Source organism: Apium graveolens, chromosome 6, assembly GCF_009905375.1.
Source record: "Apium graveolens cultivar Ventura chromosome 6, ASM990537v1, whole genome shotgun sequence".
Lineage (NCBI taxonomy): Eukaryota > Viridiplantae > Streptophyta > Magnoliopsida > Apiales > Apiaceae > Apium > Apium graveolens.
Genome location: NC_133652.1, coordinates 10,130,227 through 10,154,936, shown reverse-complemented (window position 1 = coordinate 10,154,936; position 24,710 = coordinate 10,130,227). Strand labels below are relative to the sequence as shown.

At 31.9% G+C, this 24,710-nt stretch overlaps 3 protein-coding genes across 3 annotated transcripts; all 3 read left to right on the top strand.

Moving 5' to 3' along the window:
* Positions 1 to 913: 913 nt before the first annotated feature.
* Positions 914 to 1,348, top strand: LOC141664564 (uncharacterized). Its single transcript, XM_074470518.1, has one exon. It carries the CDS (start codon positions 914 to 916, stop codon positions 1,346 to 1,348), a length of 435 nt encoding a protein of 144 aa, XP_074326619.1.
* Positions 1,349 to 2,232: 884 nt separating this feature from the next.
* LOC141664563 (uncharacterized) lies at positions 2,233 to 2,721 on the top strand. The gene has a single exon (XM_074470517.1). It carries the CDS (start codon positions 2,233 to 2,235, stop codon positions 2,719 to 2,721), a length of 489 nt encoding a protein of 162 aa, XP_074326618.1.
* A 14,875-nt stretch (positions 2,722 to 17,596) lies between these two features.
* Positions 17,597 to 18,085, top strand: LOC141664562 (uncharacterized). Its single transcript, XM_074470515.1, has one exon. It carries the CDS (start codon positions 17,597 to 17,599, stop codon positions 18,083 to 18,085), a length of 489 nt encoding a protein of 162 aa, XP_074326616.1.
* Positions 18,086 to 24,710: the final 6,625 nt, after the last annotated feature.

Genomic DNA, 24,710 nt, shown 5'->3' with positions numbered 1-24,710 from the left:
CACTGGGCCCACTGAATCCAGGGGCCCAACATTTTTTTAGCCCAATATATGTTTAAGTATATATCTGTATTTGTATAGAATTTTAGGGCCTTTTTTTAGCCTATTCATCTTCAATTTCTCGAAGCATCACTTCAGCAATCATCACAATGGTAGATATTATCATATTAAAAATCAATTGACTCCATAGTTGTCTTTCAAGTTCCAATTTAGGGATTAAATTATAAAGGTAATTTTAATCTTTTATTTTAGTTATTTATATACTATACCAAAACTGTAGCACCTACTTGTTTCTCTATCCCTAATCAGATGCTACATAGTTACATGTTCTTTATACTTTTTATGATTTGTTGAATTCTATAAAATTGTAATTCCTTAATTATATTTAATATTTGAGTTGTAATTTTGAGTTAATTTGATTGGTTTATGAATTATAATCATTAATCTATTATTTCATTTAAATAGTTTTTACAATTTTTTTCAGTGTTGGACTTGAGTTCAGACTTGATCATTGTTGTTAATTTAGAATTGAAGATCAGGCTCTTGCTTCACTACTTCGGTACTTATTAGTTCATCTATCCAGGTTTCATTTTCTCATAAGTCTCCTGCCTATTGCTTTAGTGCAAAATTTAGTGCAAAATCTGCTAGCTGCTTTAGTGCAAAATATGTTTACTAAAAAGTTTACACCTGGTAATGACCAAATAAAAAGAAAAAAGGAAGAGGAAGAAAAAATTAAGCAACTAAAGGGATCTCTTGAATTTTTTTGGAAGAAAGCCTAACAACTTGATATGTCTATAAAAAAGAAGAGTATGAAATTGTCGAAAAAGTGGTGTCTCAGGTTCATAATACTTTTACACAAGAACATAATGTAATTGATGAAGAGTGTGAGAACGAGATAACTGAACAAGAAACCGAAATGATTGAAAGTGTGGTTATTGAAAATAGGGAATACATTAGTCCTAAAGAGTTTGGTCCACTAACTTTGAATATGTATGATTCTCGGGTATGGGATGGATTAAATAGTAAAATGAGGGATTTGCTAGTTGAAAAGGGCCCTATTAAGGAAAATATGATTATATTTCCCAAGGATAAGCGTAGTAGGGGGTTTTCAACCTATTATTCTGATCAAAAATTAAGAAATGGTGAACTTTTCGAAAGAAAATGGTTAGTTTACCTAAAAGAATTGAATGAAGTATTCTTCTTTTGTTGTAAAGTGGTAAAAAATGCTAGTTCTAAAAATAATTTAGCAAGTGTTGGAGTAGATGATTGGGTACATTTAGGTGAAAAGCTTAAGCAACACGACGATAGTCTTGAACATCTTACCAACCTTAGGGCGTGGGCTGAACTCTAAGTTATATTGAAAACAAATCAAACCATTGATAAAGAATTGCAAGAGAAAATTAAAAAAGATACTGAACATTGGATGCAATTTATGATCAGAATAAGTGCTATTGTTAAACTGCGATGAATAATATGGCATTTTGTGGGAAAAATGAAAAAAATATTTGAAGATTTAAATGGTATTTTTTTGGGTTTTCTTGATTCAATAGCTGAGTTTGATCAAACAATGAAGCACCATTTTAGACTCATTCAAGATAAGGACATTCACTATCATTATCTTAGTTAGAAACTACAAAATGATTTGATAGTAATGTTGGTTTCGAGTGTAAAGAGTGTAATATTAAATAAAATCAAAGAAGGTAAATATTTTTTATTGATTCTTGATTACACTCCTAATGCAATTCGTATGGAACAAATGACTTTGGTGATTAGATGTGTTGATGTTGTGAGTCATCTTGTAAAAATTGAAGAGTATTTCCTAGAGTTTTTAAATGTGGAAAATACTTCCGGGTTGGGCCTGTTTGGTGAGTTAGAAAATGCTGTTAAATCTCTTGATTTAAATATCCATGATATGAGGGACAAAGATACGATAATGGTTCTAATATGAGGGGGAAACACCAAGATGTTCAAAAAATATTACTTGATGTTAATCCTAGAGCTCATTCTCTTAACTTACTCTCTGATATGGCAAATTCTTGTGTGAAAGGTAAATCTTTTTTTGGAGCATGTCAAGCTATATGTAATGTGTTTGATAGTTCCACCAAAAGATGGAATCTATTGCTTGAATATATTGATGATTTGATTTTAAAATCCTTAGGTATGACAAGATGGGAAAGTTAAATCGAAAGTGTAAAGGCAATAAGAACACAAGCTCCAAAAATAAGAGATGCTTTAATGAAATTAGCTGAAATTTCTGATGATCCAAAAATATGTCGGGATGCTGAAAAATTGGCCTCAAATGAATTTTCAAGTTTTGAATTTATATTGAGTTTGAATATTTGGCATGATATTGTGCACAAAATTAATTTGGTGAGCAAGAATTTGCAATCTGGAGATATGCGTCTTGATGTTGCTATTGCAGGTTTAAAAGGGCTGGTTTCTTTCTTTGAGAAATATAGAGAAAATGGGTTCACATCATCTATGATTGATGCTAAAGAGCTTGATAATGAAATGGATATTGAACCTATTTTTCTTATAAAATGTAGGATTAAAAGAAATAGACAGTTTGATGACAATCCTGACACCGAAAGGGAACAACAATTTCCGTTAAAAAATTATAGAACTGATTATTTTCTTGTACTAGTGGATATGGTACTTTCTCAGCTGAAGATAAGATTCAAACAAATGGAACTTTTTGAGTCTGTTTTTGGTTTTTTTGTTTGATGCATCCCGACTGATTTCTTTTGATAATGAAGGACTAAAAAATTGTTGTACGAAACTAGAAGAAACCTTTACTGATGGTGATGATTGCAATATTGATGCAAAATAGTTACTTTCAGAATTATAAATCTTACATGAAATGCTTCCAAGTGTAGCATATGATTGTGAAACATCATGGAATTCTCTCAGAGTCTTAAAATTTGTGAAGAAGATTGATATATTTCCAAATATTTTAGTTGCTTATAGGATTTTATTAACTATACCTACTGTGGCATCTGCATAATGGAGTTTTTCAAAGTTAAATTTAATTAAATCTTATTTGCGGACAAGTATGAGTCAAGAAAGGTTGAATGGATTGGCAATTTTGAGTATTAAGAAAAATATACTGATGTGGAGCATATATTCGCTGATTTTGCTTCTAAAAATGTAAGAAGAGGTCACTTTAGATGAGTACTGATGTATTGCCGGTTTTAAATTTTAGATTTTATCAGGATGAAGAAAGGCAAGGTTTAAAGGTATGTAATTTTTTTTATTTATGATGTACTTTTGCCACTTTTTTATGTTTATAAGATATCATTTGCTTTACTCTATTCAATCATAAAGTTCTTTGAATTTTTTCTTTATATTCATATTAGTAATTTTCTATAAAAGGGCCCTAAATTTTTTTTTCGCACTAGGCAAACCAAGTCTTAGGGCCGACCCTGATTCCTTCATTTTATTAATCAAATAAGAAACATCATTTTTAAATTTAGATAGCTTGTTAATAGTTGATAATTTTTGCAGTGACGCCTTAATTACACCCCATCCTAAACCTCTCATTCATCCTGGATACTCCAACGATATTATCCGAGCAAGTAAGTCATCATTTCCAATATTAGTAAGCTCATGTTCGGGAAAATATGCTGATATGTCAATTTAAAATACCAAAGTTTTATGCTCATTTTTAACTTGTAGTAGTATAGTGCAAGACAGCAATGCATGAAATTAGTATATAAAATAATAAAAATAAAAATTATTACCACATCCTCAAGAACTTGCAATGTAACACGATCATTGATTATACCATCTACATCACGCCTAGCATATTCCCACATATCTAGTCAGGTCACAACAAGATTTTGTTGCCTTAATTAATTTTGTCTTGAAGCTGTTCACATTATAGATCTCTATGGTTAGACGTATATCTTCTTTAATCACATAATGAAGACTAATTAGAAGTAATTTCTTAATTCATATGATAAAGAACCATAGTAATTTCTTAATAATATAGTATACATGCAGAAGTATTCACATTATATTACGCTTTCTATTTAATTTTGTTGGTAATTTTTAAATATCTACAAATGATATTGACAATTACAGTGAGAGCAGGTTCTAGCAAAATATTTAAGTTTTCATTTGTGATTTTAATGCTTTACAAACTTGTTGATCAGCAATTAAGTTGTCCTTAACAACATTAGAACTCAAAAAATTATTCAAGCTACCCCTTGTATTTATTCTAACAGAATGTCCAGTTTCAACTTGCGGAAAATTAGTACTACATAAAAATAATAGTACTTCAATTTATGGAATCCTGTTGTGGCAACAATTCAAAAAGAATTGTAAAGCAACCAGACTAAGTTACTTGCTTGTTTAACTTACAATTTTTTCTCTAATATGCACGTAGCCAACACATGCCTTCTTATATCATGCCTCCATTCCCAAATATTTTTCTTTATTTTTTCACTTTGTTCCTATAATTAAATGGTTAGTGAAATATAATATGCAAAAAAAGTAATTTTTTTTAAATAACAAACTACTAAAGAAAGGGAAAAAAGTATACATTGAATTATTCTTTCAATGAATTTCCAATAAACGGTTTTCACTAAGGTCCTACTGTCGATAGGTGTGCGTACAACTTGGGTGGTAAAGTAGAGTAGTTACCATTTTTATTTCGAGCAAGACTCCTTAATCTAGTTCTAAATTGTAATTGCAGGTTACCAGCACGATCAATTATCTTTCTCCAATGTTCATCTTCAACCCCACTAAAAGTTTCCTACACAATTGTCTACAATAAATCATTCAATGTTTTAAAACATGAAAATATTTTAAATGCAATTGACATATATGGATATTTGTGTTGTATCTTGTAGTTGTCAAGCCTTCATAATTTAACAGACATGTTGCACTTATAATCATGCCTAACTTTCTATTTAAAGGCAGGAGAAGTAAAAAGTCATTGAATGTAAATACAAATAATTAGAAAATCTGAAAAATGCAATAAAAAATTATGAAATATATTTCTTAAAAGATTCTTATTTGGTAATCACATCTTGTACATATGTGTCAGAGACTATTGAGAATTTAAATAATTTAACACTTTGTTGAGAATTTAACCTTGTACGATAGACATGTTTAAAGTGCTTGATCAATACAAAACAAAAGCCACATTTTCCTTGTTGTAAAAATATAAAATTTGTAGAAAGCTTAAAAATATGTAGAAGGCCACTTTTACCGTGTTTCAGGAAAAATAAGCAAAACAAAGGGGTTGATTTATTTTAGGATTTTACAATAAAATGGCGAAATGTGATGGAGTGTTCTACTGGTTTTTATGTACTAAAAAGCGAAGAAATATGCAAAGCCAAGAAAGCTAAAATCTTAACCATTTAACTGTTCTCCTGACCTTGCTCTAATTTTAACCAAAAATAACATTGGAGAAGAACATATTGTACCTTAACTTCATCTCATAAATTTTATTTTACAGTCTTCGGTTCCATTTTGCGCCAATCATCGCATGTAATTGGGATATTCCTTCTTGCATAACAATCGACAAAATGTACTAATATCATTGATGCTTTACCAATTGGTTGCCCCATTTCATTCAAATTAACCTAAAACACATTAGAGATAACTAGTACAAGTAAATAAAAATCTCCTACATAGTGTCAATAATTATATATTTTTAATTACCTATTGCACGACCTCTTCCCACTTGGGTGGCACAAGCATCCCTGGTTCCACCAGCACCACTTGCACTAGAGGATTCAACAGTCATAATCATGAACAAAAAATGAACAAAGAAATACAAATTTAATACAAGATCTGTACACAGGTTTATAAACAAAAATAAATACAGTTGTTGATACTTAATTGAATTTACTAGTTTCCTCTAGTCAATACAAATTTCTTATATTAAAAAGAAGCATAATCTAATATGAATATTTTATAGTACACTTATACTAATCACAATCCTAAACAAAGAAAACACAACAATTAATAGAAGACCACTGCACAGGTTTACAGAAAAATAAACACTTACTAAATTTAAGATATTAGTTTGCTCTAATCAACACAAAATTGTTATATAGTATTAAACAAAAGCATAATCAAATTAGGCAGTTTTATAGTACCAGATAATAAAAGTACATAATTTAAAATAAACAGAATAAATAATATAAGACCAATTTATGAGACTAGCTTGTATAATAAGAAAACATACATACATTTCTTAGATTTAATTATTCTTTTGCGTTTTTTGTTCGCCTTTGATGTTTCGTGCCTATGCACATTGTAAAATTCAGGATTCATGTATTCACCCTCATCATGATCATTTCCGGAGTAAAAACATTTATAATCATCACCTCTGTCCATATTGGCGTGAAAATTCATTCCAACAAAAGGATCATCAATATTATCAAGTTCTATATCTACACCATCACTGACTTGATAAGTGTTGAGTTTGTTTGAAAAGACAACAATGGACCACTTCTTATCAACCGGATCAGTAACATATGGGTTTGTGTTGCCATTATGAGCGAATCATCTTTGTACCCAATATTTTCAAGATTACCCGTATAAACCCGGAGGCTTCAACTTGTACGCCTCCGACATTGTTAACCCAATCACAATAAAACACCGGTACTCTAAATCAAACATAATCGAGCTCTCAAATATTTTTAATCCTTCCAAAGTATGCGGTCTCATCTAAAACTGGTTCTTTTTTATTACTTGATGATTGGTGTAGTGTCGTATCAGTAATTAAAACTCCACTATTCTGCATTATGCTCCTTGCATCATGTTCCCTTGTGTTAAAGGTGTACCCATTCATAAGATAACATTTATAAGAATACAAAAATAAATCAGGACATCTTGATACCCATTTAACTCGATATGGTATTGATTCGTTATTTTCAATTAACTTATTTGCAACATAAGTTTTGAACCAATCAACAAATATGCGATTGTGTTCCACTTATATCCGGTTAGCACCTCTTCTTGGATGTTCTTCCCTGATGGTTTGCTTATGCAAGTCTACAGAAGGAACAACATCAATGGTGGTGTGTTAAACATAAAGGTGCGCACAATGCCATTGTGTCCGATCGATCTCAAATTGTTGACCACCAATTACAACTTCACTGTCAATCCTACCACTGTGACGATCACTTGGAAGACCAGTTGCCTTTACGTTTGGAATAAATTCTGACCAAAACTCTCTTGCTTCTTTTAATAAATAGCATTCTGCTATGCAACCCTCTGGTCCAGACCTATTTATCACATATTCTTTCAAAATTTTAAATATCATTTGACCGGATACATCCATCTCATACGAGCAGGACCATACATCCTAGTCTCATAAATTAGGTACAAGGTCAGATGAACCATGATGTCAAAGAAGGATGTTGGAAAATACATCTCAACTTCACAAAGTGTCTCAATAATTTGTCGCTATAGATACAATATCCTTCTTGGATCAATGACTTTGTTACTCATAGATTTAAATTACCAACACAATTTTTTGATAGTTATTCACACCTTTTCAGGTAAGAGAGAACATATAGAAATTGGAAAAAATTCTCCATTATGACATGAAAATCATGTGATTTCAAACCCTTTAATTAAAGTCAATCAAAAAAATAAGACTCTTGATGTTTGATGAGTATCCTTCTGGCACCTTGATAGAATAAAGTATTTGCAGTAACACTCTCTTCTCATCTCTAGATAGAGTATGAGCGGCAGGAGGTAAATAGGGTTTTTTTCCTGGCTTCTCCACAGGGCCTAGTCCATTTTTTATCCCCATCTCCATCATATCCATCCATGCATTTAGACCATCTTTAGTTTTACCCTTGACACTTAACAAAGTACCAACTAGGCTGTCAAAAACATTTTTCTGCACATGCATGAGGTCGATGAAATGTCCAACTTAAAGGTCCTTCCAATAACTCAATTTAAAGAAGATCGAATGCTTCTTCCAACCCCGAGTTGGAACATCCTTTGCAAACTCCTTACCAAACTGTATGTTTAAATTTTTCACCTTTTTAAACTCGTCATCACCTGATGGTATAGGAGGAGCATGTTGTTCTTCAACTTCCCCGTTGAATATTAAAGGCATATTTCTGTACCGATGGTTTGGTGCCAACCACCACCTATGCCCCATTTAAACATATCTCACATAATTTTTCAGTCTAATATGATCAGTCTCGTCACTGCATATAGGACATGCATAATAGCCTTTTTACACTATACCCGGAAAGATTTGCATAAGCAGGAAAATCACTTATTGTTCCGAATAAACATGGCCTTTAATTGAAATTATTTTTTTCTACGTCCATCATATACTTCAATGCCCCCTTCTAATAGTAGTTTAAGTCCTCGATTAAAGGTGCAAAATAGACATCAATGTCATTCCCAGGTTGTATTGGACCAGATATCAAAGTAGACATTATCATGCGCTTCATACAAAGCCATGGCGCCAAATTATATATCATGAAAAATACATGCCATGTACTATAAAAACTTTTTTGAAGATGGTGCGGGTTCATTACATATATTGAAAGTGCTAGGAAAAGATTTTCTTGGTTCTTTCCTGAAATCCTTATGAGTATCATCAACTGTCTTCCACTAAGGTAAATCAGAAGGGTTTCTCAACAACCCATCATTAATTCGAGCATCATAATGTCATGTTAAATTTTTAGCATCTTTTGCTCTAACATATAATCGCCTAAACTTGGGTAATAATGAAAAGTACTACATAACCTTGGCTGGAGAATTTCCAATTTTGTAACGTTTTAATGAGCACTTGGGACATTCGTCAAATTCTGCATACTCCTTCTATATAGAATAAAATCATCAGGGTATGCATGATTCCTTCAATGTACTAATCCAATAGATATGAGCATTTGTTTAGCCTCGTACGTTTTACGAGGGAGGATATTACCATCGGGTAAAAGTTCATTAACAGCTATAAGCATTTGTGTGAAGAACACGCCAGAAACTTGATGTCCAACTTTTAAATTATGCAAAGTCAATACAGCCGATAATTTGGAAAACTTGGTGCAACCCGACCACAATGGTAAAGTGGCATTATCCTTTAACTTTTCATGCATATCAGGATGATCACGTAGCTCTTCCTCATTAAAATCATTGGGTATTTCATTTTTATCACTAACATTACTGCCCTTAGTGTCTCCAAAAACCTTGGTATCCACTCTATCTGTAAAGTGATGGTTTGAATTCAAATTACTTGATCTACATTCTCCTTTTTTTGCACCGTGATAGGTCCAACATGTATAAGGTTTATCGTTTCCTTCACACACTAAGTGTTCCTGCAACTTGTCCAGACCATCAAATTCTACAACATTCAAACATTTTTGACAAGGACACACGATGAACTCGGTATCATTAATTAACATGTTTAACTAGATATTTACAAAATTCTTTCACACCATTTTTATATTCTTATGATAACCGGTCTACATTTACCCATTTACGATCCATCAAAACTAACTGCAAATCAATGTATTTTTCAGGTTATAATTTATTAACTAAAGTTTAAAGCTTTTATATAAATTTAAAGAATATCGTAACCCATCCTACAAGTTATCTTCACAAATCTCGATATTAAAAAATATTTTAATACTATATATATTCTAAAAATTCCCTGCAACCTATCTTTATCAGTTAGAGTGCCATGTTATGTAAGTAAGTCTTTTATCTACAACATACATAATTCCTACCGTCATTAATAAAACATGCAAGAAAAAAGGTACTTGAACTGAACAATTCTAACATAGTTAATCAGGATAAGTACCAAGTCAGATAATTCAAGTACAAAGAATAAATTTAAAATCTTATTCCTCAAAAAATCAAATTTTCTAAATCATTGAAGTTATTTCAGAATGATAGATATTAATGTTTGATGATGTCTCAAAAGACCATCAATACATAATGGATTAGCAATCGTCTTCAAATACAATAATATTTAATAACTAGTCAAATTCTTTTGTAAGTTCAATAAAATACATCTAAATAGCTACATATCATATTTTCTATATATAATTCAAAGTTCTTGTTCTAGCAATTAATTTAAAGGTTCTTTTTTGTATATGTAAATATAGAAACAAATACCGTATCTCTAATTTAAGAATATTTTTGAAAAAATGTATTTGCACTACTTAATTAATATAATAAAAAAACTTATCCAACATGTAGTACAAAGGTAGTTTTTTAAATCATTTATAGCGCATCTACTCAAGATTTTACAAATTTATAGGAACCATCTAGCAGCAAACCCACCAAAAATTAAGCTACTAATTCAGACACATATTTACATACATGTGATATACATAAATTAAGCTATTATTTAAAAATATATGATTATTCGTAACACCTAATGTTAGGTATGAAATACAACACGGGGGAAGTATATGTGTTTTCTTGGATTTGGATAATCTTAATGGCTTATGGAACAAAACAGTTTGTATGAATATGTAGAGATAAAATGCTAATGCAAAACACACAAGAAAATATCAAAAACTCACTTGATTTAGTAAAATTAAATTTGTTTTACTACAAATATGTGTTCTTAAAAATTAAGTACCCATCTATAATTCTTGAGAGAGAATTCAAGATTTTTTCTAGATATATTTGTTTCCTCTATATAGAGGACCGTGACATTCTTTATAGATCAATATACACATTATTACAAAACTTGAACTAAAATGGACTAACACAGTTTCCAAGGCTACTTTGTATATTTTCCATTTCTAGTGTTAGCAAATCTGTGCGGAATCTAATACGTCTGTGACCCTCCTTTGTGCAGTGAATCTTGGCCCTTGATCTTGAATTCTTCAAGCTGCTTTTATAGTCTTTCCAATTCACTGATAGAATTGTTTGTTGACTGATAATCTTGAATCTTTAACTTGTCTGCATTCTGAATTATGAAGTTCTTTATCGAGATGTCTTTTTGTTCTATAGAGATGTCACATATCGATAAGTAAAATGACTTATCGATATTTGAGTTCTCTACATGTGTCTTTGATTTGTGGAGATCTCCAGTTCTCTACAAGTAGAGTGACTTGTCGACATCTCCAGTTCTCTATATAGACTTTAGACTTGTCAATATCTCTACTTCTCTACATGAAGATTTGTCTTATCGACATCTCTAGATCTCTACATAAAAAATGACTTGTTGATATCTTAAGTTCGCTACATGGAACTTTTGACTTGTCAATATTTGAGATCTCTACATGCATATTGACTTATCAATATCTTTTCGGACTTCCCTACAAGTTATTTTATACTTCTCGACATACTTCTTGATATTCCTTGATATGCGACTTGTCGAAATCTGACTTAAAATATATTTCCTAAAACAACATTATTCAAATCCAAGCTGCTATACTTTTCTCCGAGGCATAATCAGTACTTGATCTTCCTCTAGAGTTTATTCCTTAGCTTAATGTCTGTTCAAAGAAAAATCCTCAAGTCTAATGTACTTAACATTTTTACAGACTCAAGAAAAATAATTATATAATATAAAATTAAATTATCATACTACTTATTTTTAGGGTTGTCAGTAGAAATTCCAACATATTGACTTGCCCAAGCACAAACGATATAATTGAAATTAACGACAACACAATACATGATTTGTAGTATTCGAAACCGAACTTGTAATTAATTGATTATACCCAATTCAACGAAGGACGAGTGGAGACCCATGAAAATAAAGTGCCCTAATGGCTCTAGAGGAAGATCAGTTACTAAAAACTGATGTATTATGCATACTAAGATATCAGTTAGTAATCGATGTGTTAAACACATACTCGGACATCGTTTGGTAACCGATGTAAAAAAATAAGAAACGATGTCAGTTAACATATGCAACAACGCTTCTGTAGATGGAAACGATGTATTAAACGTACTAAGACATCAGTGAGTAACCGATGTCTGTGATTATATATTTAATTATTATATATACATATATATATGCACCAAAAATATCGAAAATAAAAACAAGCAGAATCAATCACATATAAAAAACCAAAACTTCAATTATCATTATCAAACTTATAAAGCATTCGGATATACAACAATGACGATATCAAAAACAAAAAATGTCAAATACACAACATTGTAAAGTTAAAATGAAATTCCTATACTAATCATTTTAGATAAGAATTTTTACATAAAGGCAACACATTACATAGGCAGTAGACTATACTCGAATAATATCCCTGCGATTCTCAACATTCCGAATTATTCTCGAGAATAAATATAATGATACCAGCAACCACAATTTTTCACAGCCTCCAGTGAAGACATATCAGAAGCTTCAATATCCCTTGTAAGATGAAATATATCCATATGTTCTGATATTAGAATCTCTCGACGCCTAATGGAAGTAAGGAGAGTAGATTTTCCACAGCCATTCAATCCAAGCAAGCCATACCGCCTAAGAAGTATAAGATGCATGAGTGTGCAGATATGGGTTGCATATAGCCACAGTAATTAAGAGTTACATAATAACAGGGGAAAACACAAACCTGCTATAATTAAGCTCCAGCTCAGAATCGACAATGAGATCATGTCCGTGAAAGGTAAGAGACAGAGACTCTATCTGCAAATCACCAACAAAGATCAGCTTATAACCAATAAAATATATTCATACAACTCAATCAGGACGACGACCAAACTTAAGAGGCTTATTGGTAAAGAAAGATTTACATATTTTGTGATAAGAGCTTTTCCCTTGCCTTTCCTTGAGAGCAACTATCCTTGACTTTCCTCCTTTCCTCTTGCTTCTTTGTTCCATCTCAAGTTCATGAGTCTTGAGCATCCCATAAATTTCATCAAGAGTTGTTTCTTCAAGATTATAGTTGTCTCTTATAGTGGTGGCCTTCAAATCCCATCTTTCAGGAAGTGCGAACAAGAATTTAAGATTGGAATCCTCAAGATAATATTCCTTGTCAACTAGTGATAAATCATTTAAAAGTTTGACAAATCTGTCATATAAACCAGTTAATGACTCATTAGACTTTGAGTCAAAGTGTTCATACTCTTGAGTGAGTATAGTCTTTCTGTTCTTCTTAATTGAATCAGTTCCCTGGCATCTTATCTCCAAGGCATCCCATATCTCCTTTGCAGTCTTACAGTTAATTACCCTGTTTGACATTACATTATCAATGGCACTATGGAGCAAGTGTCGTACCTTAGCATCCTTAGCAATTGATACGATATCTTCAACAGTGTAATCACTCTTCTCCTTTGGTACATACTTTACTCGTTGACCTGTAACTACAACAGCGAGTTTGGTTGGCTTGTGTGGTCCTTCATTGATTCTGTCAAGGTATTCTGGATCAGTAGCTTCCAGAAACATAGACATCCTCACCTTCCATATGGAATATTCAGATGGTTTCAGTATGGGAACTCTAACAGTCTCATATCGACTATGGATTTGAGTCTTTGGAGGTTCTTCAGTTTTGGTGGGCTTGGTTGGAGTTTCTTCTTCAGACATGATTGTTTTTGGATCTTAAACTGTTTGTGTGTTAACAGATCTGCTCTGATACCACTTGTTAGGTCACACACACTGTAGAAGGGGGTTGAATACAGTGTTTATCACAATCAAATAAAATTAAAGAACTCAAGTAACAGAAAACAGACTTTATTCAATATAATAAACTCTGTTACAATATGGAACTGTCCTCTCTCAGTGATAAACAAATATCACGAGAGCTGCTAGGGTTACAATGAATATTATTCTCGATAATGATAACACTTATAGTGTAAACCCTATGTCTGTGTTTATATACTACACAGTTACAAGATAATCGCTAATTGATATGGAATATAATTCTGCTTCCTAAAATATATCAATCAGATATCTTTTCTTCCAAGTATTCTATTCTTCATAGAATTCCTTCTTCATGAATATCTCTTCTTGCGTTTGTCTTGATCTTCTATCCTTTCAATCAGTCGCCTTCCTTATCTGAAAGTCTCCTTTAAGTCCTGATATTATCTTCTGATAAATATCTCCTGATAACTTAAGTTCTGACTTCAGTATAAGTACTGATTTCCAGTTAAGTACTGATTTCTCCTGTTTAAGTAAGATCTGGAAAACTAAACATAAATCACATTAGACATGACATTATCAAATATATCTAACATTACGAAACGTTATAAGGCACAAAAATCAGGTGGTCTTTGTCAACATGTCACAACAAACTTTTCGCCAAGAATGTATTAGGGTTATCCCATAAGTGATACACCTGATGAGATGATACAAAAGAGAATTTTGTGGCCATGTCGAGATTTTTTGATAAAAATACCTCAACAAATACTTTTTAAACAAAGAAGACCCGCGATTAGAAATTTGTTGTCAATTTATGAAATTTGATTTGTACTCATATTACATAATATAAAAGAAGAGGGTGGAAGCGCTTAGCCATTAAGCATTTAGAATCTCTAAAATTTTTTCTTTATTAATATGCTCGATCCACGGGTTGACATCCCAATAAGGTCCCATTTCAACCTGTATATCAGTAATACGATCGAACATGATAGCAAGACGAACAAACTCCAACACTCCATAACATACATCTTCTAGAAGAGGATAACCAAATTGTCTTGAAGATACATGAACAATGGACTCCCTTGTTTTCTCCTTCTTTCTATCTGCATGCTTCTGATTCACTTTATCTTCAAATTTCTTTAGGCCTATGGCATTCTTACAATTTTTCTTGTTCACGGTACTCGGAGATGTCTAAGAAACAGGAAAACAATCAAACAATCATAAAGTAAATAATATTTTTGCAAAATAGACAAATCATATTGATAACTAAAAATTAGAGATTTAACCTCAAGTTTCATTGAAACCAATTTTCGGGGCCAAGCCAGAAAATACCCAGGCACTTCACAACAAGGCTAACCTCGTCACAAGGTCTCGGAAGCTTAGTATTGAACTCCTTCTTTTCCGCCACTTCAAATTGGGCCCTCACATATCCTTCTTCAAGTGGAATACCATGAAAAATTCTATCATTCAGAACATTTTGCAAGATCCCTCTCCCTACGTATATCTACGTCCCGGATCCACGTACAAATAACAAGCATTTTTTCCCTGTATTTTTAAATATTATCGATGATAAAATATAGAACAAAAGATTATAATCATATTTGAGAATATATCCTATAAATAGATGTATACTTGAGGAATGTCTGCATCTAACACAGATCAGCCTAATCATGAACTTTATTATCCATGTCAAAATTATCCATATGACTCGAACCTCCAGATTGTGCACGCAGAGTACAACCCTTAGTTTTTAATTCCTTTCAGTGCCAGATCTGAACCAGTGCTACCAGTGCTCCTGCACTGGGCCCACTGAATCCAGGGGCCCATCATTTTTTTAGCCCAATATATGTTTAAGTATATATCTGTATTTGTATAGAATTTTAGGGCCTTTTTTAGCCCATTCATCTTCAATTTCTCAAAGCATCACTTTAGTAATCATCACAATGGTAGATATTATCATATTAAAAATCAATTGACTCCATAGTTGTCTTTCAAGTTCCAATTTAGGGATTAAATTATAAAGGTAATTTCAATCTTTTATTTTAGTTATTTATATACTATACCAAAACTGTAGCACCTACTTGTTTCTCTATCCCTAATCAGATGCTACATAGTTACATGTTCTTTATACTTTTTATGATTTGTTGAATTTTATAAAATTGTAATTCCTTAATTATATTTAATATTTGAGTTGTAATTTTGAGTTAATTTGATTGGTTTATGAATTATAATCATTAATCTATTATTTCATTTAAATAGTTTTTACAATTTTTTTCAGTGTTGGACTTGAGTTCAGACTTGATCATTGTTGTTAATTTAGAATTGAAGATCAGGCTCTTGCTTCACTACTTCGGTACTTGTTAGTTCATCTATCCAGGTTTCATTTTCTCATAAGTCTCCTGCCTATTGCTTTAGTGCAAAATTTAGTGCAAAATCTGCTAGCTGCTTTAGTGCAAAATATGTTTACTAAAAAGTATACACCTGGTAATGACAAAATAAAAAGAAAAAAGGAAGAGGAAGAAAAAATTAAGCAACTAAAGGGATCTCTTGAATTTTTTTGGAAGAAAGCCTAACAACTTGATATGTCTATAAAAAAGAAGAGTATGAAATTGTCGAAAAAGTGGTGTCTCAGGTTCATAATACTTTTACACAAGAACACGATGTAATTGATGAAGAGTGTGAGAACGAGATAACTGAACAAGAAACCGAAATGATCGAAAGTGTGGTTATTGAAAATAGGGAATATATTAGTCCTAAAGAGTTTGGTCCACTAACTTTGAATATGTATGATTCTCGGGTATGGGATGGATTAAATAGTAAAATGAGGGATTTGCTAGTTGAAAAGGGCCCTATTAAGGAAAATATGATTATATTTCCCAAGGATAAACGTAGTAGGGGGTTTTCAACCTATTATTCTGATCAAAAATTAAGAAATGGTGAACTTTTCGAAAGAAAATGGTTAGTTTACCTAAAAGAATTGAATGAAGTATTCTTCTTTTGTTGTAAATTGGTAAAAAATGCTAGTTCTAAAAATAATTTAGCAAGTGTTGGAGTAGATGATTGGGTACATTTAGGTGAAAAGCTTAAGCAACACGACGATAGTCTTGAACATCTTACCAACCTTAGGGCGTGGGTTGAACTCTAAGTTATATTGAAAACAAATCAAACCATTGATAAAGAATTGCAAGAGAAAATTAAAAAAGATACTGAATACTGGATGCAATTTATGATCAGAATAAGTGCTATTGTTAAACTGCGATGAATAATCTGGTATTTCGTGGGAAAAATGAAAAAATATTTGAAGATTTAAATGGTTTTTTTTTTGGGTTTTCTTGATTCAATAGCTGAGTTTGATCAAACAATGAAGCACCATTTTAGACTCATTCAAGATAAGGACATTCACTATCATTATCTTAGTTAGAAAGTACAAAATGATTTGATAGTAATGTTGGTTTCGAGTGTAAAGAGTGTAATATTAAAGAAAATCAAAGAAGGTAAATATTTTTTAGTGATTCTTGATTACACTCCTAATGCAATCCGTATGGAACAAATGACTTTGGTGATTATATGTGTTGATGTTGTGAGTCATCTTGTAAAAATTGAAGAGTATTTCCTAGAGTTTTTAAATGTGGAAAATACTTCCGGGTTGGGCCTGTTTGGTGAGTTAGAAAATGCTGTTAAATCTCTTGATTTAAATATCAATGATGTGAGGGACAAAGATACGATAATAGTTCTAATATGAGGGGGAAACACCAAGATGTTCAAAAAATATTACTTGATGTTAATCCTAGAGCTTATTACATGCCTTGTGGTTGTCATTCTCTTAACTTACTCTCTGATATGGCAAATTCTTGTGTGAAAGGTAAATCTTTTTTTGGAGCATGTCAAGCTATATGTAATGTGTTTGATAGTTCCACCAAAAGATGGAATTTATTGCTTGAATATATTGATGATTTGATTTTAAAATCCTTAGGTATGACAAGATGGGAAAGTTAAATCGAAAGTGTAAAGGCAATAAGAACACAAGCTCCAAAAATAAGAGATGCTTTAATGAAATTAGCTGAAATTTCTGATGATCCAAAAATATGTCGGGATGCTGAAAAATTGGCCTCAAATGAATTTTCAAGTTTTGAATTTATATTGAGTTTGAATATTTGGCATGATATTGTGCACAAAATTAATTTGGTGAGCAAGAATTTGCAATCTGGAGATATGCGTCTTGATGTTGCTATTGCAAGTTTAAAAGGGCTGGTTTCTTTCTTTGAGAAATATAGAGAAAATGGGTTCACATCATCTATAATTGATGCTAAAGAGCTTGATAATGAAATGGATATTGAACCTATTTTTCTTATAAAACGTAGGATTAAAAGAAATAGACAGTTTGATGACAATCCTGACACCGAAAGGGAACAACAATTTCCGTTAAAAAATTATAGAACTGATTATTTTCTTGTACTAGTGGATATGGTACTTTCTCAGCTGAAGATAAGATTCAAACAAATGGAACTTTTTGAGTCTGTTTTTGGTTTTTTTGTGTGATGCATCGCGACTGATTTCTTTTGATAATGAAGGACTAAAAAATTGTTGTACGAAACTAGAAGAAACCTTTACTGATGGTGATGATTGCAATATTGATGCAAAACGGTTACTTTCAGAATTATAAATCTTACATGAGATTCTTCCAAGTGTAGCATATGATTGTGAAACATCATGGAATTCTCTCAGAGTCTTAAAATTTGTGAAGAAGATTGATATATTTCCAAATATTTTAGTTGCTTATAGGATTTTATTAACTATACCTACTGTGGCATCTGCATAATGGAGTTTTTCAAAGTTAAATTTAATTAAATCTTATTTGCGGACAAGTATGAGTCAAGAAAGGTTGAATGGATTGGCAATTTTGAGTATTAAGAAAAATATACTGATGTGGAGCATATAGTCGCTGATTTTGCTTCTAAAAATGTAAGAAGAGGTCACTTTAGATGAGTACTGATGTATTGCCGGTTTCAAATTTTAGATTTTATCAGGATGAAGAAAGGCAAGGCTTAAAGGTATGTAATTTTTTTATTTATGATGTACTTTTGCCACTTTTTTATGTTTATAAGATATCATTTGCTTTACTCTATTCAATCATAAAGTTCTTTGAATTTTTTCTTTATATTCATATTAGTAATTTTCTATAAAAGGGCCCTAAATTTTTTTTTCGCACTAGGCCAACCAAGTCTTAGGGCCGGCCCTGATTCCTTCATTTTATTAATCAAATAAGAAACATGATTTTTAAATTTAGATAGCTTGTTAATAGTTGATAATGTTTGCAGTGACGCCTTAGTTACACCCCATCCTAAACCTCTCATTCATCCTGGATACTCCAACGACATTATTTGAGCAAGTAAGTCATCATTTCCAATATTAGTAAGCTCATGTTTGGGAAAATATGCTGATATGTCAATTTAAAATACCAAAGTTTTATGCTCATTTTTAACTTGTAGTAGTATAGTGCAAGACAACAATGCATGAAATTAGTATATAAAATAATAAAAATAAAAATTATTACCACATCCTCAAGAACTTGCAATGTAACACGATCATTGATTACACCATCTACATCACGCCTAGCATATTCCCACATATCTAGTCAGGTCACAACAAGATTTTGTTGCCTTCATTAATTTTGTCTTGAAGCTGTTCACATTATAGATCTCTATGGTTAGACCTATATCTTCTTTAATCACATAATGAAGACTAATTAGAAGTAATTTCTTAATTCATATGATAAAGAACCATAGTAATTTCTTAATAATATAGTATACATGCAGAAGTATTCACATTATATTACGCTTTCTATTTAATTCTGTTGGTAATTTTTAAATATCTACAAATGATATTGACAATTACAGTGAGAGCAGGTTCTAGCAAAATATTTAAGTTTTCATTTGTGATTTTAATGCTTTACAAACTTGTTGATGAGCAAATAAGTTGTCCTTAACAACATTAGCACTCAAAAAAATATTCAAGCTACCCCTTGTATTTATTCTAACAGAATGTCCAGTTTCAACTTGCGGAAAATTAGTACTACATAAAAATAATAGTACTTCAATTTATGGAATCCTGTTGTGGCAACAATTCGAAAAGAATTGTAAAGCAACCAGACTAAGTTACTTGCTTGTTTAACTTACAATTTTTTCTCTAATATGCACGTAGCCAACACATGCCTTCTTATATCGTGCCTCCATTCCCAAATCTTTTTCTTTATTTTTTCACTTTGTTCCTATAATTAAATGGTTAGTGAAATATAATATGCAAAAAAAGTAATTTTTTTTAAATAACAAACTACTAAAGAAAGGGAAAAAAGTATACATTGAATTATTCTTTCAATGAATTTCCAATAAACGGTTTCCACTAAGGTCCTACTGTCGATAGGTGTGCGTACAACTTGGGTGGTAAAGTAGAGTAGTTACCATTTTTATATCGAGCAAGACTCCTCAATCTAGTTCTAAATTGTAATTGCAGGTTACCAGCACGATCAATTATCTTTCTCCAATGTTCATCTTCAACCCCACTAAAAGTTTCCTACACAATTGTTTACAATAAATCATTCAATGTTTTAAAACATAAAAATATTTTAAATGCAATTGACGTATATGGATATTTATGTTGTATCATGTAGTTGTCAAGCCTTCATAATTTAACAGACATGTTGCACTTATAATCATGCCTAACTTTCTATTTAAAGGCAGGAGAAGTGAAAAGTCATTGAATGTAAATACAAATAATTAGAAAATCTGAAAAATGCAATAAAAAATTATGAAATATATTTCTTAAAAGATTCTTATTTGGTAATCACATCTTGTACATATGTGTCACAGACTATTGAGAATTTAAATAATTTAACACTTTGTTGAGAATTTAACCTTGTACGATAGACATGTTTAAAGTGCTTGATCAATACAAAACAAAAGCCACATTTTCCTTGTTGTAAATATATAAAATTTGTAGAAAGCTTAAAAATATGTAGAAGGCCACTTTTACCGTGTTTCAGGAAAAATAAGCAAAACAAAGGGGTTGATTTATTTTAGGATTTTACAATAAAATGGCGAAATGTGATGGAGTGTTCTACTGGTTTTTATGTACTAAAAAGCGATGAAATATGCAAAGCCAAGAAAGCTAAAATTTTAACCATTTAAATGTTCTCCTGACCTTGCTCTAATTTTAACCAAAAATAACATTGGAGAAGAACATATTGTACCTTAACTTCATCTCATAAATTCTATTTTATAGTCTTCGGTTCCATTTTGCGCCAATCATCGCATGTAATTGGGATATTCCTTCTTGCATAACAATCGACAAAATGTACTAATATCATTGACACTTTACCAATTGGTTGTCCTATTTCATTCCAATTAACCTAAAACACATTAGAGATATCTAGTACAAGTAAATAAAAATCTCCTACATAGTGTCAATAATTATATATTTTTAATTACCTATTGCACGACTTCTTCCCACTTGGGTGGCACAAGCATCCCTGGTTCCACCAGCACCACTTGCACTAGAGGATTCAACAGTCATAATCATGAACAAAAAATGAACAAAGAAATACAAATTTAATACAAGATGTGTACACAAGTTTATAAACAAAAATAAATACAGTTGTTGATACTTAATTGAATTTACTAGTTTCCTCTAGTCAATACAAAATTCTTATATTAAAAAGAAGCATAATCTAATATGAATATTTTATAGTACACTTATACTAATCACGATCCTAAACAAAGAAAACACAACAATTAATAGAAGACCACTGCACAGGTTTACAGAAAAATAAACACTTACTAAATTTAAGATATTAGTTTGCTCTAGTCAACACAAAATTGTTATATAGTATTAAACAAAAGCATAATCAAATTAGGCAGTTTTATAGTACCAGATAATAAAAGTACATAATTTAAAATAAACAGAATAAATAATATAAGACCAATTTATGAGACTAGCTTGTATAATAAGAAAACATACATACATTTCTTAGATTTAATTTTTCTTTTGCGTTTTTTGTTCGCCTTTGATGTTTCGTGCCTATGCATATTGTAAAATTCAGGATTCACGTATTCACCCTCATCATGATCATTTCCGGAGTAAAAACATTTATAATCATCACCTCTGTCCATATTGGTGTGAAAATTCATTCCAACAAAAGGATCATCAATATTATCAAGTTCTATATCTACACCATCACTGACTTGATAAGTGTTGAGTTTGTTTGAAAAGACAACAATGGACCACTTCTTATCAACCGGATCAGTAACATATGGGTTTGTGTTGCCATTATCCGCGAATCATCTTTGTACCCAATATTTGCAAGATTACCCGTATAAACCCGAAGGCTTCAACTTGTACGCCTCCGACATTGTTAACCCAATCACAATCAAACACAGGTACTCTAAATCAAACATAATCGAGCTCCCAAATATTTTTAATCCTTCCAAAGTATGCGGTCTCATCTAAAACTGGTTCTTTTTTATTACTTGATGATTGGTGTAGTGTCGTATCAGTAATTGAAACTCCACTATTCTGCATTATGCTCCTTGCATCATGTTCCCTTGTGTTAAAGGTGTACCCATTCATAAGATAACATTTATAAGAATACAAAAATAAATCAGGACATCTTGATAACCATTTAACTCGATATGGTATTGATTCGTTATTTTCAATTAACTTATTTGCAACATAAGTTTTGAACCAATCAACAAATGTGCGATTGTGTTCCACTTATATCCGGTTAGCACCTCTTCTTGGATGTTCTTCCCTGATGGTTTGCTTATGCAAGTCTACAGAAGGAACAACATCAATGGTGTTGTGTTAAACATAAAGGTGCGCACAATGCCATTGTGTCCGATCGATCTCAAATTGTTGACCACCAATTACAACTTCACTGTCAATCCTACCACTGTGACGATCACTTGGAAGACCAGTTGCCTTTACGTTTGGAATAAATTCTGACCAAAACTCTCTTGCTTCTTTTAATAAATAGCATTCTGCTATGCAACCCTCTGGTCCAGACCTATTTATCACATATTCTTTCAAAATTTTAAATATCTTTCGACCGGATACATCCATCTCATACGAGCAGGACCATACATCCTAGTCTCATAAATTAGGTGCAAGGTCAGATGAACCATGATGTCAAAGAAGGATGTTGGAAAATACATCTCAACCTCACAAAGTGTCTCAATAATTTGTCGCTATAGATACAATATCCTTCTTGGATCAATGACTTTGTTACTCATAGATTTAAATTACCAACACAATTTTTTGATAGTTATTCACACCTTTTCAGGTAAGAGAGAACGTATAGAAATTGGAAACAATTCTCCATTATGACATGAAAATCATGTGATTTCAAACCCTTTAATTGAAGTCAATTGAAAAAATAAGACTCTTGATGTTTGATGAGTATCCTTCTGGCACCTTGATAGAATAAAGTATTTGCAGTAACACTCTCTTCTCATCTCTAGATAGAGTATAAGCGGCAGGAGGTAAATAGGGTTTTTTTCCTGGCTTCTCCACAGGGCCTAGTCCATTTTTTATCCCCATCTCCATCATATCCATCCATGCATTTAGACCATCTTTAGTTTTACCCTTGACACTTAACAAAGTACCAACTAGGCTGTCAAAAACATTTTTCTGCACATGCATGAGGTCGATGGAATGTCCAACTTAAAGGTCCTTCCAATAACTCAATTTAAAGAAGATCGAATGCTTCTTCCAACCCCGAGTTGGAACATCCTTTGCAAACTCCTTACCAAACTGTATGTTTAAATTTTCCACCTTTTTAAACTCGTCATCACCTGATGGTATAGGAGGAGCATGTTGTTCTTCAACTTCCCCGTTGAATATTAAAGGCATATTTCTGTACCGATGGTTTGGTGCCAACCACCACCTATGCCCCATTTAAACATATCTCATGTAATTTTTCAGTCTAATATGATGAGTCTCGTCACTGCATATAGGACATGCATAATAGCCTTTTTACACTATACCCGGAAAGATTTGCATAAGCAGGAAAATCACTTATTGTTCCGAATAAACATGGCCTTTATTTGAAATTATTTTTTTCTACGTCCATCATATACTTCAATGCCCCCTTCTAATAGTAGTTTAAGTCCTCGATTAAAGGTGCAAAATAGACATCAATGTCATTCCCAAGTTGTATTGGACCAGATATCAAAGTAGACATTATCATGCGCTTCATACAAAGCCATGACGCCAAATTATATATCATGAAAAATACATGCCATGTACTATAAGAACTTTTTTGAAGATGGTGCGGGTTCATTACATATATTGAAAGTGCTAGGAAAAGATTTTCTTGGTTCTTTCCCGAAATCCTTATGTATATCATCAACTGTCTTCCACTAAGGTAAATCAGAAGGGTTTCTCAACAACCCATCATTAATTCGAGCATCATAATGTCATGTTAAATTTTTAGCATCTTCTGCTCTAACATATAATCGCCTAAACTTGGGTAATAATGAAAAGTACTACATAACCTTGGCTGGAGAATTTCCAATTTTGTAACGTTTTAATGAGCACTTGGGACATTCGTCAAACTCTGCATACTCCTTCTATATAGATTAAAATCATCAGGGTATGCATGATTCCTTCAATGTACTAATCCAATAGATATGAGCATTTGTTTAGCCTCGTACGTTCTACGAGGGAGGATATTACCATCGGGTAAAAGTTCACTAACAGCTATAAGCATTTGTGTGAAGAACACACCAGAAACTTGATGTCCAACTTTTAAATTATGCAAAGTCAATACAGCCGATAATTTGGAAAACTTGGTGCAACCCGACCACAATGGTAAAGTGGCATTATCCTTTAACTTTTCATGCATATCAGGATGATCACGTAGCTCTTCCTCATTAAAATCATTGGGTATTTCATTTTTATCACTAATATTACTGCCCTTAGTGTCTCCAAAAACCTTGGTATCCACTCTATCTGTAAAGTGATGGTTTGAATTCAAATTACTTGATCTACGTTCTCCTTTTTTTGCACCATGATAGGTCCAACATGTATAAGGTTTATCATTTCCTTCACACACTAAGTGTTCCTGCAACTTGTCCAGACCATCAAATTCTATAACATTCAAACATTTTTG

Coding starts and splice junctions, on each gene's coding strand:
- LOC141664564 (XM_074470518.1), top strand. CDS start 914: ATGATTGAAAGTGTGGTTATTGAAAATAGGGAATACATTAGTCCTAAA.
- LOC141664562 (XM_074470515.1), top strand. CDS start 17,597: ATGAAATTAGCTGAAATTTCTGATGATCCAAAAATATGTCGGGATGCT.
- LOC141664563 (XM_074470517.1), top strand. CDS start 2,233: ATGAAATTAGCTGAAATTTCTGATGATCCAAAAATATGTCGGGATGCT.